At 37.8% G+C, this 15,023-nt stretch overlaps 3 protein-coding genes and 1 non-coding gene across 8 annotated transcripts; 2 read left to right on the forward strand and 2 right to left on the reverse strand.

Annotated features, from left to right (window-relative positions):
• Positions 1–6,303, forward strand: LOC102608582 (putative E3 ubiquitin-protein ligase LIN-1). Its single transcript, XM_006492738.4, has 16 exons — positions 1–1,121; positions 1,228–1,288; positions 1,412–1,792; positions 1,882–1,967; positions 2,091–3,371; positions 3,502–3,646; positions 3,755–4,012; positions 4,110–4,419; positions 4,509–4,633; positions 4,712–4,831; positions 4,917–5,048; positions 5,131–5,253; positions 5,349–5,459; positions 5,529–5,672; positions 5,799–6,056; positions 6,157–6,303. Exons 1-16 carry the CDS (start codon positions 184–186, stop codon positions 6,172–6,174), a joined length of 4,491 nt encoding a protein of 1,496 aa, XP_006492801.2. The 5' UTR covers positions 1–183; the 3' UTR covers positions 6,175–6,303.
• Positions 6,304–6,387: 84 nt separating this feature from the next.
• On the reverse strand, positions 6,388–7,322 carry LOC102608877 (hypothetical protein). The gene has a single exon (XM_015525373.3). The coding sequence runs from the start codon at positions 7,214–7,216 to the stop codon at positions 6,653–6,655; it is 564 nt and encodes a 187-aa protein (XP_015380859.2). The 5' UTR covers positions 7,217–7,322; the 3' UTR covers positions 6,388–6,652.
• A 247-nt stretch (positions 7,323–7,569) lies between these two features.
• Positions 7,570–7,642, forward strand: TRNAA-AGC (transfer RNA alanine (anticodon AGC)). The gene has a single exon. It is a non-coding gene; the product is annotated as a tRNA-Ala (tRNA).
• A 177-nt stretch (positions 7,643–7,819) lies between these two features.
• Positions 7,820–12,489, reverse strand: LOC102625517 (pentatricopeptide repeat-containing protein At5g65560). Of its 5 annotated transcripts, XM_052438068.1 has the most exons (4): positions 9,534–12,489; positions 9,089–9,219; positions 8,906–9,014; positions 7,820–8,600 (listed from the first exon to the last, which is right to left on the reverse strand). In XM_052438068.1, the coding sequence occupies exons 1-2, from the start codon at positions 12,260–12,262 to the stop codon at positions 9,216–9,218; spliced, it is 2,733 nt and encodes a 910-aa protein (XP_052294028.1). In that variant the 5' UTR covers positions 12,263–12,489; the 3' UTR covers positions 7,820–8,600; positions 8,906–9,014; positions 9,089–9,215. The 5 variants fall into 5 exon arrangements, with proteins under 5 accessions (XP_052294028.1, XP_006492779.2, XP_052294027.1 ...); XM_006492716.3 differs by lacking the exon at positions 9,089–9,219; XM_052438067.1 differs by having other exon boundaries at positions 8,906–9,219.
• Between the last annotated feature and the right edge of the window lie 2,534 nt (positions 12,490–15,023).

Here is a 15,023-nt window from a genome sequence, read left to right on the forward strand (position 1 = left end):
CCAATGAAGAAATTAGCTGGACGAAAACTCCTTACTAAACCCTCTTCATTTTCAGAACAGGCTACTTACTTTAATTACGTGATAGCCCCTCTAATTAGGAAATTATTTGCAATTACTAATAAGGTCATTTTGTTTTGATTTGCAAATTAATAGTATTGAGTTGCTAAAGATTTTGTTTGAAAGATGGCTGGAAATTACAGATTCGCGATGGATCAAAAGGATATTGTAAGATTAATGATAGCAAGTGTGGGAAGTTTCATACAAGATCGGTTGATTAACCAGGATGAAAGGACTCAACACAAAGAGCAGTGTGCTGAGAGGCTAGCAGCTGAAGATGGGAGCAATGATAAAGACTCCGAGTTTAGATACTCCGATCAAGCAGTACTGGCCAATTTGGATTGGGGCATTGAAGCACTTGAAGAAGCTATTAACACCTCGAATATGGAGACTAAGCTTGCGCGATTAGACTACGCGGAGAAGATGCTACAAGTATGTGCCATGCTGGATTCAGATCAGCAAACCGCTGGAGTTCCTAACTTCTATCTATCTGCTTGGGCTCATCTAAATCTATCGTATCTTTGGAAACTGAGGAATAATGTTCACAACTCGGTGCTTCATGTACTCGAGATGTTTTCTATTGATCCTTTCTTCTCGCGGATTGATTTTGCACCCGAGCTTTGGAAAGAATTGTTTCTCCCACAAATGAGTTCAATTGTTGGGTGGTATTCGGAGGCAAGGCATAGGCTTGTGATGGAAGCAATCCCTGATTCTTCTGATTTGTCATTTACAGCTGATTTGGATCAATTCTTCAATGAGTCTTTGATCTTTTCTATGAGGCCTGAACAGGTAGAGAAGTTGCAGCAGCTTGAGCAGCTTTATGGAGATTCATTAGATGAGAATACGCGAATGTTTGCTAAATATTATAAGGATTGTATGAACTCTGATTCGAGTACTCGTACCAAGGTGATCCCAATGCTGCCAATTGCAGAACCGCCGGCGACTCCTTTGCATGAGTTCAGTCGATCAATTCCTGATTACGTAAAATTTGGTCCTGTCTTGCCTAAGAGCGCAGGATTTTCAGCTGTTCTTAAATCAAAAAGTAATATGAGAGGACCTAACAGGTTAGTTTCAAATTTGTGGTGACCCTTCTAGTTTTGTAGTCATCTATTCAACTTCTCAACTGATTTTAGGCTCTAAATATATGCATATCTTCATTTGGGTTTGCAGAATGAATGTGACTTCCATGCCCTCACAGGATCTTGATGAATCTCTTGTGTGGGATCCTCAAGTGAGCTTGCTTTATGTAGATACACACACACACACGCACCCAGTTACCCATTGCATAAAATCAATGCCTCAACGGATTTATAATTTTATATAAACAATCTTTTATTCTTGGCGACAATGCCAGGGGGACATGCTTGAGGAGAATGAATATGAATCCGATTATGAGCCTGTTGATGATTATATTAATTCTGGAAACCCTAACTCGGCGTCTCCTAGTGGGGCAAAAATGATTAAGGATGAGGAAAGTGAGCTGAAAGAACATGTCAATCCAATTTTCTCTCCTATAGATTCTCCCAAAACCCGTAGTCCGAAAATTTCATCTCCAAAACCAGATGTGCAGAATTTATCTCCCAAAACTGATGTGCACGGTCGAAAAGAACCCAAATCTTTATTGCGACTTCTGTCCAGCCGCATATCTCATAGCCCTGTACCGACCTCTTCGCCATCGTCTCCACAATTGAGTAAAGATTACAGCATTAGCTCAGCAGACTCAGATGGTGAATTGGTAGTTTGTTAAAAACTTACGAACACTCAAGTTATTTTATTTGCTTTGTTAAAATGTTGGACTTCTACTAATTGTCACTTTTCAATTAGGAGAAGCAGAAAAGCTCAACGAGAAACTCTTCTCGAGCAAGGAGTATGAGTTACGAAGATGTGAACATTGTTTTGCTGGAGAACAGGTAGGCAGTACGCAGTACTTTTATTCAAGTTTGTTACTTATGTAGTTTAATAGACAATCCTGCCATTACATAGAGTTTACAAAATTTCTTTCAAAGAATTATTAATCTTTTTGAATTCTGCAGTCCCTGCAATGAAAGTGACGAAGGAAGCCAAAGCTGCAATTCGCTCCCTTGCTCCGAGAAGATGACTTCCAGATCAAGACCGCCAAAAGATTTTGTCTGTCCTATAACAGGCCAGATTTTCAATGATCCAGTTACCCTTGAAACTGGTCAGACGTATGAGAGAAAAGCGATTCAAGAATGGCTAAAAAGAGGAAATACGACGTGTCCCATTACAAGGCAACCTCTCTGTTCAAATTCACTGCCAAAAACAAACTACGTCTTGAAGAGACTTATAACATCTTGGAAGGAGCAGTATCCTGATCTTGCTCAGGAATTTTCCTACTCCGAAACGCCAAAGCATTCATTTGGGTCCTCCCCCTTAAAAGACATGACTTTGGCATCTAGTCCATCTAGAACTTTCAATTTTCACATTCATAACAATACGGATGATCATATCAATGAAAGGCGCAAAAGATTTACACAAGCGGCAAATGCTACATCACCGACTAGTGTGATATCTCAAGCTTCTGTCGAAACAATTATAAATGGGTTGAAACCTTATGTTACATGTCTTTGTACTTCAGAAAACTTGCAAGAATGTGAAACCGCAGTGTTGGCAATTGCGAGATTGTGGAAGGAGTCAAAGGGTGATCCTGGGGTTCATGCTTATTTGTTGAAACCAACAATTATAAATGGGTTTGCGGAGATATTATCAGCCTCTTTGAGTAGAGAAGTTTTGAGAACATCAGTTTACATTCTCTCTGAGCTGATGGTTGCTGATGAAAGTGTTGGAGATATTCTTACCAGCGTAGATTCTGATTTCGATTGCTTGGCTGCTCTTCTGAAAAATGGCCTAGGGGAGGCTGCCGTGCTTATATACCAGCTGAGACCAGCATTTGCTCAGCTTTCAGCGCATGAATTTATACCCTCCCTTGTTCAGCTAGTACTGAACAAAACTGAAGAGTTTGATGAACTGCAATTTGTGATGGAGCCCAAGGATGCTGCCATAGAAATGCTTGACCAGATACTAATGGGAGGAGATAAAAAAAGCAGGTCCATCACTGCTTTGAGTCTCATTTCCGCCAACGGGATTCCTGCCTTAATTAAGTGTTTGGATAGGGTTGAAGAAAGGAGGTCCATTGTTTCCATACTCCTATGTTGTATGCACGCTGATAAAAGTTGCAAAACTTTGATAGCAAAGAGAATTGAGCTATCCCATGTTCTTGATTTGTTTCATGATGGAAATGATAGCGTGAGAGGCATATGCATCAATTTCCTCTCGGAGCTGGTGCTGTTGAATAGGTTAATTTATGTTCTCTCTTATATGTTTTACGTATCAAATCTTCACTTGTCTTGATGGTAATAACCATACTATATTTTGTAACGTTGGTATCTCATTGTTTTTCATTTTGCTTTTGCCCATTTGTTTCAGGAGGACCTTTAGCAACCAGATTTTGCAAGTAATTAGAGATGAAGGATCATTTAGTACCATGCACACCTTTCTTGTTTATCTGCAGATGGCTCCAATGGAGCAGCAACCTGCCACAGCCTCTCTACTTCTTCAGTTGGATCTCCTGGTTTGTGTTGTCTCTTTGAAAATCAACCACAATAATTAAGCTTGTACAAATATATTTTAGTAAACATCATGATGTCTAATCATAGATTCTTACAATTCTTTTGTCCAGGTTGAGCCACGGAAGATGAGTATGTATAGGGAAGAAGCTGTAGAGGCACTAATTGAAGCACTCCGCAGGAAGGATTTTCCAAACTCCCAAATGATGGCTCTAGATGCTTTACTATCGCTAACTGGGCGTTTCACTTTTTCGGGGAAGTCCTACACGGAAGCTTTGTTGCTCAAGATTGCAGGGTTTGATCAACCTTACAATGCACTTATGAAGCCAGAGCGACTGAGTAAACCTGAATCTGAAATGGTGGAATCAATGGTTTGCATCTATGGTTTTTGGCTGATTTCGGAACCTGTTATTCTTTAATATTTGCATTCAGTTGTATGTCAATAGTCACTTATATTTTTGAATGTAGGAAGAGGAAGAACAAGCTGCATGCTCCTGGGAGAAAAGGGTGGCTTTTGTACTCTGCAATCATGAGAAAGGCTCAATATTTAAGGCTTTGGAGGAATGCCTCAAAAGTAATTCTTTAGAGATGGCCAAGTCTTGCCTTGTAATTGCTACGTGGCTAACTCACATGCTTTCCACTCTTCCTGATACTGGTGTAAGAGGCACCGCTCGTAGGTCTTTGCTTGATGAATTCATCAATGTGCTCCAATCCTCGAAGAACCTGGAGGAGAAAATTTTGACAACCCTTGCTTTGAAAACTTTCATCTCTGATTCAGGTAAATTTTAGTCTAAAGAAATTTAACATTACAAGCATATTTTTTAAAATGAGTTTAACGACTGTTTAACAAAATTTCATGATATCAAGTTGCACTAGAGGAACTAGGAAAGTATGCTAAATGCATATATGGGACCTTGAGAAAGCTTAAGAAGTATTCAGCTGTGGTCACAGATATACAGAAAGCTTTAATGAATTTGTCATCAGTCAATGCAGTAAGTACCACTTTTGCTGTGTTTAGTGCAAGTAATGCCGACAGTTACTTAAGTACCTTAAATTTTTCTGCTTTGCAGACAGAGTTGTGGCATTGCACTGAAGTAACTGAGTTGGATTCAAGCACAAATGGTGAGGTTCTCTCTCTGATTCACCTCAAAGGTCGCGTTTTGAGCAGCCATTCCGATGGCACTATAAAGGTATGAGCTCATACAAACACACTCATCTTATACAAACACCAATTCGTTAGTCTAACAACTAGGTTTGGTCTTGTCTTGATTCTAGATGTGGGATTCTGGGAAGAGGGTTTTGAGATTGATTCAAGAAGTTCGCGAGCACACAAAAGCTGTGACGTGCCTCTATGTTCCATCTTCAGGTGACAAACTATACAGCGGTTCCTTAGACAAAGCAATTCGGGTAAGTCTTCTCGTATCAGTAAAACAATCTTCCTAAGAAGTGAAAGCAACAACAACAGCTTTAAATGTACATCCTCAACCAGGTCTGGTCCATCAAACCAGAAGAAATTCATTGCCTTCAAGTTCATAATGTAAAAGAGGCAGTAACCGAGTTGACAGCCAACGCTGAAATTGCTTGTTTTGCTTCCCCAGCAACCGGCGTTAAGGCAAGTATATACATACATTCTGTTCCATGTGAGCAATTTGTTACAAAGATCAGTAACAAAAGAAATCTAGCTGAAAAGATAACATAATGTAACAGGTGTACAATTGGTCAGGGGCAATAAAGCACATAAACTTCAATAAACATGTGAAATCTCTGGTAATGACCGGAGATAAACTGTACTGCGGTTGCTCTGGTTATAGTATCCAGGTACACACATTCTTGGTTCTCCAACGCACTTGTTTAAATAGACTCCGTGCTTATAATTTAACCATGCAGGAGGTGGATTTGGGCAATTTAACATCAACCACATTCTATGCTGGGACAAAAAAGTTGCTCGGGAAACAAACTATACATTCCTTGCATATGCATAATGGCCTTCTCTTCGTAGGTGGCTCTTCAGTTGATGGCACAGCCGGAAAGGTAGGCGAGGAACTATTTTCATTGGAATGATTCGTGTCACTATCAGTAAACTAAACTGACTGATTTTTTAACTTTGTTGCAAACAATTTTTATTTATTTATTTTTTTTTGGGGGGGATTATTGAAGGTGTTTAGTATCTCAAGCAAGACAGCTGTGGGATCATTCACAACAGGGATCGATATTCAGCACCTAGCTGTCAATAGTGACTTCATATTTACTGCTACAAAGTGTGGGACCATTGAGGTTTGGTTGAAGGAAAGAGTCACCAGAGTTGCCTCTGTTAAGGCTAATAATAGTGGTGGGGGGCATGCCAAAATTACATGTATGGTAGCTGATAACGATGTGGGCATGCTGTATGCTGGCTCATCTGATGGCAAAATCCAGGTAGTATGTTTAATCGATGAAATATATACATACACACAATCAAGAGTCCTGTAAAATTGTGATTTCTCATTTGGTTTTCTATGTAATCCGATTTTTGCAGGCTTGGGCACTGGAGTAGACGGTCATCCATATAAGTAGTTGTGATATTTATATATGTTGATCTTTAAATTTGTAAATCAAGCACTGTGATTTGATTGATTTCACTTCTTTTAATATGTTAAAAATTATAGCTAAGGGGTTTTGTTGAGACTTGAGAGTATTAATCAGCAAGGCAAATTCATTTTAATAAATTTAATATAATTTCATCACATGATTCCATAGATGTCACCCAAAAAAAAAAACACTCAAAAATTGAATTATTTTGACCAAAAGAATAGAATCAAATAGAACAAATGAATACAACACAATCGAAACAAAAACAGTAGTCACAAAACTTTACAAACACACAGCAGCCGCAGGCTGGAGTGGAGTATAAAATAAACTTTTTTATACTCTGGCCCCTCCAACTTTGACATCCGAACATATTTCCCCCTTTTTAACTTTTTAAATTCTCACCCTCAAACTTTACCAACTTTTCATTCGCCTCCCTTGTTCTGTTAAACATAAACTTGAAATGGCCGTGACCAAGCTTTCGAATCCTCCTCCTGAAACCTGCTGGCGCCGGCGGCTCCACTGTTACTTCCACCAACAAAAGCATGGTACCTCAACAGGAAAGTAAGCGCAAGCACGACCCACTCCAAGAAGAAGATCAAAACGGAGAGAGCACCGGCGAGTTTGAGAATGACAGCGCCGTCTTCTTCTCTGACGTAAGACTTCAAGTAGCCCAAGAAATCACTGGTGCTGGCGAAGATGAGGACGGAGACGGAGCCCTGGAAGATTCCGGTGAGGACGGTGGCGACCATGTGGGCGGCGTAGCACTTGTTTGAGGAGGAGGTGGCGACGGAGAGGGAGGAGACGGCGATGAAGATGGTGAGGACGTGGAGGAGGATGAGGAAGAAGCCGACGAGGGAGGGAAAGAGGCGGAGGGAGAGGGTGAGGAAGATGAAGCTTGAGGAGGCGGCTAAGAGGATGTAGTTGCTGATAAGCAGGAGCTTGTGTTTGCGGGAGTGGGTTTCGGCGAATGACGACGACGATGGGTTGATGTTGAAGGAGACGCCCATTGTTGTTGCTGTTACTGAGAGATATCTGTTAGAGCTTGATTTGTTGATGATTTGAAGAGATATTGATGATGATGAACTGAAAGATTTTGTTGGGGGAGATCGGAGATGCGAAGAAGGGTATTTAAAAGGAAGAAGATGGAGCAACGGTCATATTTCTTTTGAAAAATTTTTGCCTTTGGGGGGAATGTGAACGTTGGAAGAGGACACGTGGCCAATTAGGTAGCAAGTTTGCAAGTTCACAACGGTCGGGAAAAGGCAATAGATAGCAAGTTTGCAAGTTCACAACGGTCGGGAAAAGGCAATAGATGTTAGTTAAGGTTCAAACCTTATTACGAACGCTTGAGTTTGCATCCGGGGATGTAGCTCAGATGGTAGAGCGCTCGCTTAGCATGCGAGAGGTACGGGGATCGATACCCCGCATCTCCATCTTATAGAAGCCAGTTTTTTATTTTTTTAATTTAAACGATTTCTGTCAATCTAAGAGAGATGAAAATTTAATTTCTAACAATTTCCATTGGTTTGAATTGAAAATTCTTCAACCTGATTAAAGTTCAACTGCAATTGAGGAAGTCCATTCATTTGAACAGCTGAAAACTGCCAATCTAAAAGAAATTAAAATTATTCTTTATGAATGAATATTAGTGATTTAAATCATATTAACAATCAAATTCTCCAAAATCTGTACAGAAATTATGGTCCGGCCTAAGTTCCTAAAAAGGGTGCAAAGAAAAAGGAAAAACTCTCCTGTCTAGTAAATTCCGAGTATGGTAAACAATGTAACTATCAATGCCCTCTTCTTTTTTCATTGAAATATCAACAAGGAATGCTTTATACTCGAACTTCACCTATCCCACGCCATCACATTCCCGCATAGCAGGCTTGTGCTGTTTCATAATAGAGTTGCAGCTTAACGAATAATTTTGAAAAATTTCTGCCACAAGATCCAGAAACAATTGTTTCAGCTGGATGGTACTTCATTTTTAATAGCACTAGTTGAAATATTCGGTGATCCAAAATTGAATCCTGCTGTCTTCAACTTGTTTTGCGTCCTCCAGTAAAGGTAAACTATTCCACAGGCCTTGAACCAGCTGCAGATAAAAGAATTATACTCTTTCTTGGAATAACTTGTATGTTGACTTGTTTAGCATTCAGCAAGAAAAGAATACAATTCTCCCCCGAGCGGGGCAGGGATATTACATATCGCCAGGAAAGCCAATTTATTGGCTTGAAAGAGCTTTGATCACGACTGGTTGTAAACAAACCACTGTCTCGCCTCTGCTTTCTTTCGAGCTCCGCTCTCCCCGCCCCATTCATGGCTTGCTGTTCGGATAGTCAGAAAGAAATTCCGGGAGGCAGGTTTCAATGCAGATAGCAGATATAGTTCCTAAAAGGTAGTCACCAGATTGAAGTGAAATTTAGCAAGCAAGCAAAACTAACGTCCAAAAAACAGGAGGGAAAGGAAAACAAGGAGCTGTTATGAATCTTGGTAGCAGAAAGATGTCCATATTTCCACAAATATATTAAAGTAAAGCAATGATTTTTTTCGGCACAATAAAATGTAATCTAAGTAAATCAAAGATAAAGTGCACATATGGCATTAAGAGAGCAATAAAGTGTGTGCATATTGCTTTCTGATTAAAAGGGTAAAAATCAACATTTAGAGCACATATCTTCCTCTCAGGTATTTACCTTGTTCATCTGCCAGATGGTTGACACCGCAATGGGTCTTCTCACCTCTGGCGAAATTCAAAAACAACTTTACAGTAACATCGCAGAGAGAACATCTACATAATCCATCCTGTAAGGGTAAATATTAGAAAGGTAAGAAACAATTAACAAAACAAGAATGAAGCATGTTATTATCCTACATACAATTCCAGTAAAATCTTCTTCAATACTTCTTTCACAAGGGAAAGAATATGGCCATAAAGACTCCTTCATTGCTGTCTTGCATCAAGTATTCCTCCATGTAATTGTTGTACAAAGCTGCACACTTCAGTCACCTGCTATAGACAACACCCGTACTTTACTTATAAGACCATTCACAACTCCAAGACAGATGCTAAATATCTTTGCTTAAATCCCAATTTGCAGTACTAATTTCGTAGCACAAGAAGTATGCATTTTTCGTCTATGCTAATAAAAATAACGCTTTCGAAAGAAATGGCTTCTGAGAACTTGTATTTCTTACTCTATCCATCTCTCTATGTACACATATACATTTAATAAATCTAATAGTAATTTTCCAAGAAATGGAACAACGACCAAAAATAAAAGACTGAACATATGGAATTTGAGACGGTAATTAGTCACTTGCCTTTTATCAAATCCCTCAATTAACATTGCATATGTTGGAGATTTTATCTGGCAGCCTTTCTTTTCCATGATGTCCAACAGTTCAGAGCATTTGTCTGCAAGACCTTTCTTAAGCAAGCCATCAATAAGTATTTTCCAAGCTACTTCATCAGCATTATACCCACAATGTAGTAAGTTACAAAACACTGCTTTAGCCTTCTCGTTTTTCTCTTCATCATATAACCCACAAAGGAGCATCTTGTAGGACTCTAGATGCGGTAAATGACCATGTTCAATCATAGCATCCAACAGTCTTACTGCTTCCTCATACAATTTCAACTCACAGCAACACTTCACAAGAGCATTATAAATATCTTCACTAGGTGATATTCCTCTTTCTCTCATGTGTTCAAATAACCTTTGGGCTACTGTCCAGCGCCCAACTTTGCAAAGTCCAATGATGAGCTTCCCGTAAGTGTTAACATTAGGTGAACAACCGTGTGCATGCATTGTCTCAAAAAGTTGCACTGCAGTGTCAAATTCCATCATCTTCCACACATCAGCAACGTTGACTAATGAGACATTTGAAACCAAATAAAATCCCATCACATTGCTGTTTTCTTTCATCCATTTTTTATTTGATAGATGCTTGATTAAAAAAGCATATGTGTGATGAGAAGGCTCGCAACCAGCATCAAACATGCGCTTGAGAACATCAAATGCGGAATATATTAAGCCCAAATGAGCATATGCGCAAATTAGCAAGGTGTAAGTCACAGAATCTGGCACAATTCCCTCTCTATTCATTTTAACTATCAAATCTTCAGCTTCATCTAATTTCCCTATGCTGCAATATGCCTGAATAAATGCAGTATAAGTATATACATCAGGTTTAAGTCCCAAGGAAACCATTTGGTCTAAAAGCCTGTGAGCATGATCAAAGTCTCCTTCCTTCAGTACTTCTTCAATAAGAATCGTATAAGTATAAACTGTGGGTTTAACTCCCATCTTTGTCATCTTTTCCACCAGCAACAATGCTTCTTGCACCTTTCTTTCTCTGTATAAGCCATCTATTAGAGCATTGTATGTGTATGAATTCGGCAAACAATCATCACTAAGCATTCTCTCTAGTAAAGAATGGGCATCATCTATTTTCCCTTCCTTGCAGTATCCATCAATCAATGCAGTATATATCACTTCACCTGCCTTTATACCTTTCTTTTCAAGAGAATCAAACAGCACCTGAGCTTCTTCCACACGCCCTCTTTTACATAAAGTGTCTATGAAAACACTATAAGTAAACTGATCAGGAACAAGACCACTTTCATTTATCAAATGAAGCACTTTATAAGCACTATCTAAATGACCTTCTCTACACTGTCCATAAATCAATGAGTTATAAGTAATCAACGTAGGTGATAAATTCTGCTCAAGCAACTCATTAAGTAGAGACATTGCCCTATGCACATTTTTTCTTTTACAAAACCCACATATCAGTTCATTATAAGTCCTAGCATTTGGACTACAATTATTAGATTTCATCAAATCCAAAATTTGCAATGCAGCCTCCATCAATCCCTCCTTACAATATCCATCAATCAACGCATTATATGTAACCACATTTGGAAACAACCCTTTCTCCAACATTCTATTCAACAACCCGCTTGCCTCATCAACCTTATTCTCTTTACACAAGCAATCAATCAACACTGTATAAGTATGCACATTTGGCTCACACCCTCTTGCCGACATCTCATTAAAAAACTCCAACGCTTCTGATTTCCTACCTACTCTACACAACCCAAAAATAACCACAGTATAAGTCCTCACAGTCGGCCTACAATCATCCTCTCCCATTCTCCTAAACAACTCTATTGCCTCATCCACCCGTTTTGCCCCACAAAGACCGTGTATCAAATTCGTATACGATACCTCATTTCTTCGACAACCCTTTTTCGGCATCATCCTAAAAACCCTAAAACCTTTCTCCACATCCTTATTCCTACAATACCCCAAAATCAACGACGTATAAGTAAATGTATCCGGACTCAATCCCGCCTGCACAATCTTACTCACATACAGCTCTGCCTCACCAACATTCCCCACCTTACAACACCCATTAATCATCGTATTAAACGTATAAATATTCGGCACAACCATATTATCCAACATTTCCAAATACACGCGCTTCATCTCATCAACCAAATGAAATTTCGACAATTGCATTAACAATGTGTTATAACCCTTAACACTAAGCTTCAAACTAAACTCACTACCACTCTCATTCACTCTCCTTAGAAAATCTAACACGAAAAGAATTTCTTTATCCAAACTACAAGATTTAAGCATCAAAAAGACAATTTTTTCACTGGCCTTGGTGAAATTGTTACGGATTAAGAGATTTAACAAAGAGGAGTAGGATTCAACGGAGTGTTTGAACCCGGGTTTTTGGGAAATCCAATAGGAGAAATCGAGGGCAGTTTGGGGATTGAGGTCGAGGGAGAAGAGAGAGGAAATGTGAGAAGGGGACAAGAGAGGGATTAGTTTTGTGATCGAGGTGTGTCTTTGCCAAGTTGTGGGGTGAGTTGAGAGGATGGTGAAGATTTGAGAAGGGAGATCCGGTGGGTCCGGGTCTAGGGGAAGTGGGAGGGAGGAGATTGATGATGATTTGCAGAAGGGATATTTATTGAGAAACTGACCTGGGCTTTTGGTGAAGGCGGTAAAAATGGCAGCCGGCGCCCGATTACTCATTTCCAGACGGCGGCGGGAATGACGGTTCGGTTCATGAATGTGAAAGGAAAGAAACGTGGGAGACTGACACACTTCACTGGTTTCTGTAACGAAAGAAGAGGAGGGTTGTTACAATAACAGTGGTAAAATGGAAAGAAGAAAACTGTGTAGTGAGTTAAAACTGCCCTGAGCTAATTTACGTAAGCAATGCTACGGCGTCCAAGCATACGGGTCTCAGTTTGAGTCCGAATTATTAAGGTGTTATTTATCATTAATTAAACGATGGTTAAATAATTTTATGACTTATTAAATTTATTATTTAGTAGATGAATGATATATGATATTAAAAATTAAATTAAAATTTAAATATTAGAATTTTAACTGTTAAACACAAACATAATACAAATATTTTTTTTTTCGTGACACTCATATGATATATGATATAATGTGCAACTCCATTTGTCTTTTTTTTTTTTTTGTCCCAGTAACGACACCTCTTTCTAATAAAGTTTTAAGTTTTTTGTTTTCATTTTTTTTTTACTTATAAATAAATGTTGATAATTGTTTCGGACTTGTAAGTATTGGATCAGTTTTCTTATAGACTATTACAAATTAAAAAGAGTAAAATTTGCCATTCAAAAATGAGTATTAAGAATTTTTTTTTACCTGCCATGAAAGTCATAATTAAATATCAAGATGTATTGGTATTTTAAATAAGGATTAAGATTCTTTTTTAATTTGAATTCTATTGAATATAAATTTACGTTTTGATTAGTGATTAATAAATAAATAATAAATAAATTATATAAACAAAAGATGTTGTTAATATCATCAATTGATTTTGTACAAATTAATTTAACATAATATTATTAGCTTGATGAAAATATAAACTTACAAAAATAAATTATCATTACAATATTTGTTTATATATGATATTAAAGATTTATCGATTGATTAAGCATGTCTTTTTTTTTGGGGGGGGGGGGGGGAGTGGGGGGGGGGAGATTAGACAAGTTAATAGGAACATAAAGTCTAAATTCCTAATCTGCGATTAGAGATGGTAGAAGGGCTCCGGCCGGCCGGGCTCGTCGGGCTTTGTCTGAGGGTAAGAGCTAAGGTCTCGAAAATCAAGGCCGACCATGGACCTGGGCTTACAACAATAATAATCAGGCCCAGCAACCCACAAAATTTTATAAATTTTAATTTACTCCAACTCTTTTGTGCAGCCAGCACTTATACACCCCAGCGTATTTCTTCAGGCAAACCTTATCATTTTAAAAATTTTCTGAAAAACAAAAACCGGGCCAGCCTAAACTCCGGTTCAACCGTCCCATTTTGCCAACCAAATTTGTGCTTAAAGAAACAACCGACATGGGGCATATGACACGCTTTTCAAATCTCACCGGGCAACATTAAGATGAGCAAAGTATTTGTATCAGTTGTTGGTTGCATTTACGATAGGGACACAAAAAATTTCTAAATAATCAACATGAAATCTTAATGAAATAAGAGTATTTCACTCACTGAGCTGTGTAATTGGTTTGTGTATACCAAATGAAAAATGAAATATTCGAGGAACTTTTCAAATAAAAAATAAAATATTTGAGGAAACTAAATTAATCACCCATAAGGCTATGGTATAATATGAGTTTTTGGAAGAGTAGAGACTAATGAGAAGGGCTTGATTAGCTAAAATATGATCTGTGGTTGTATCAATCGTAGTGGTCCGGATGATGGCAAGGTGAAGTTAGTAGAATTTCTTATGTTAAGACAACTACACGAATAGAATTTATTCATAAATCTAAAAATGATGATGGGATGCTGGTTTTGGTAGAAAAAAGAGTAAAACAAGTATTAAATTATTTTCTAAAAATTGAAAATATAATAATGAGATGCTGCTTCGATAGAAGAACGAGTAAAAAGAATGAAAAGATAGCTTTTAGAATGAGAAATGAAAAATGTACAAAAAGAATCAAATGTTAGGTTTTAGAAAGAGAAGCAATTTTTGAATATTGATAACTTTGATATTTAAGTTTTATAAAATTTGATAGTTTGTTGTACAAGATTAAAATAGTTTGCTAAGGTTGTAAATATACTTAAATTAAATTTCTAATAAACTTTAAAAAAAAAGCATATTAATGTCTATCAATAATATATTTTTTTAAAAAATACTTGTTAATAAAAATCGATCATTGTTTGAGTTAGTCTCATTTTTTTAAGTCATAAATCCTCACTATGTACATCATAGTATTTCATAATATTTGTTTGACTTTAAATTTTATATTAAGCAGTACCTAATATATAGTTTAACGTAAATATTAATTGTAAAAATTAAATTTTGTTTTTCAGAAGATTACGTTTGCATTTTTTAACTTTAAAATAAAACATTTTTGGATACCTAACTACTGAAGACGCAAATATGAATGCATGATTAAAAATACAGAAGTGATCTCCAACAAGGCATTATTCGCTTCCCCGTCAGTCTCTGTGAACTTAATTGCCAAACCAATTGGACATAACTGGAACATTATCCTTGAGAATGAGATAATGCTTCTTCTACTCCAAGAACTAACTACTTGTTTTGTGTCTAGTAATAAAAAATTGCAACCAAAGCCGACAACCTCACCCCCCACCCCCCCCCCCCCCCCCCCCCCCTCCCCCCCCAAAAAAAACATTTATTGGTTATTAGTTTTATAACTTTGGTATGGAACAAAACCATAGAAGGGTGTTAGACCATTTTCCTATCTAAGACTAGTAAATCCTTTGTCGAACTATATGTATG

This window comes from Citrus sinensis, chromosome 3 (genome assembly GCF_022201045.2).
Source record: "Citrus sinensis cultivar Valencia sweet orange chromosome 3, DVS_A1.0, whole genome shotgun sequence".
Taxonomy (NCBI): Eukaryota; Viridiplantae; Streptophyta; class Magnoliopsida; order Sapindales; family Rutaceae; genus Citrus; species Citrus sinensis.

Excerpts from the sequence above, each read along its gene's own strand:
- LOC102608877 (XM_015525373.3), bottom strand. The coding sequence starts at position 7,216 with ATGGGCGTCTCCTTCAACATCAACCCATCGTCGTCGTCATTCGCCGAA.
- LOC102608582 (XM_006492738.4), top strand. The coding sequence starts at position 184 with ATGGCTGGAAATTACAGATTCGCGATGGATCAAAAGGATATTGTAAGA. Across the intron at positions 1,122-1,227 it reads AATATGAGAGGACCTAACAG|AATGAATGTGACTTCCATGC; the intron begins GTTAGTTTCAAA and ends TTGGGTTTGCAG. Across the intron at positions 1,289-1,411 it reads CTCTTGTGTGGGATCCTCAA|GGGGACATGCTTGAGGAGAA; the intron begins GTGAGCTTGCTT and ends CGACAATGCCAG.
- LOC102625517 (XM_052438065.1), bottom strand. The coding sequence starts at position 12,262 with ATGAGTAATCGGGCGCCGGCTGCCATTTTTACCGCCTTCACCAAAAGC.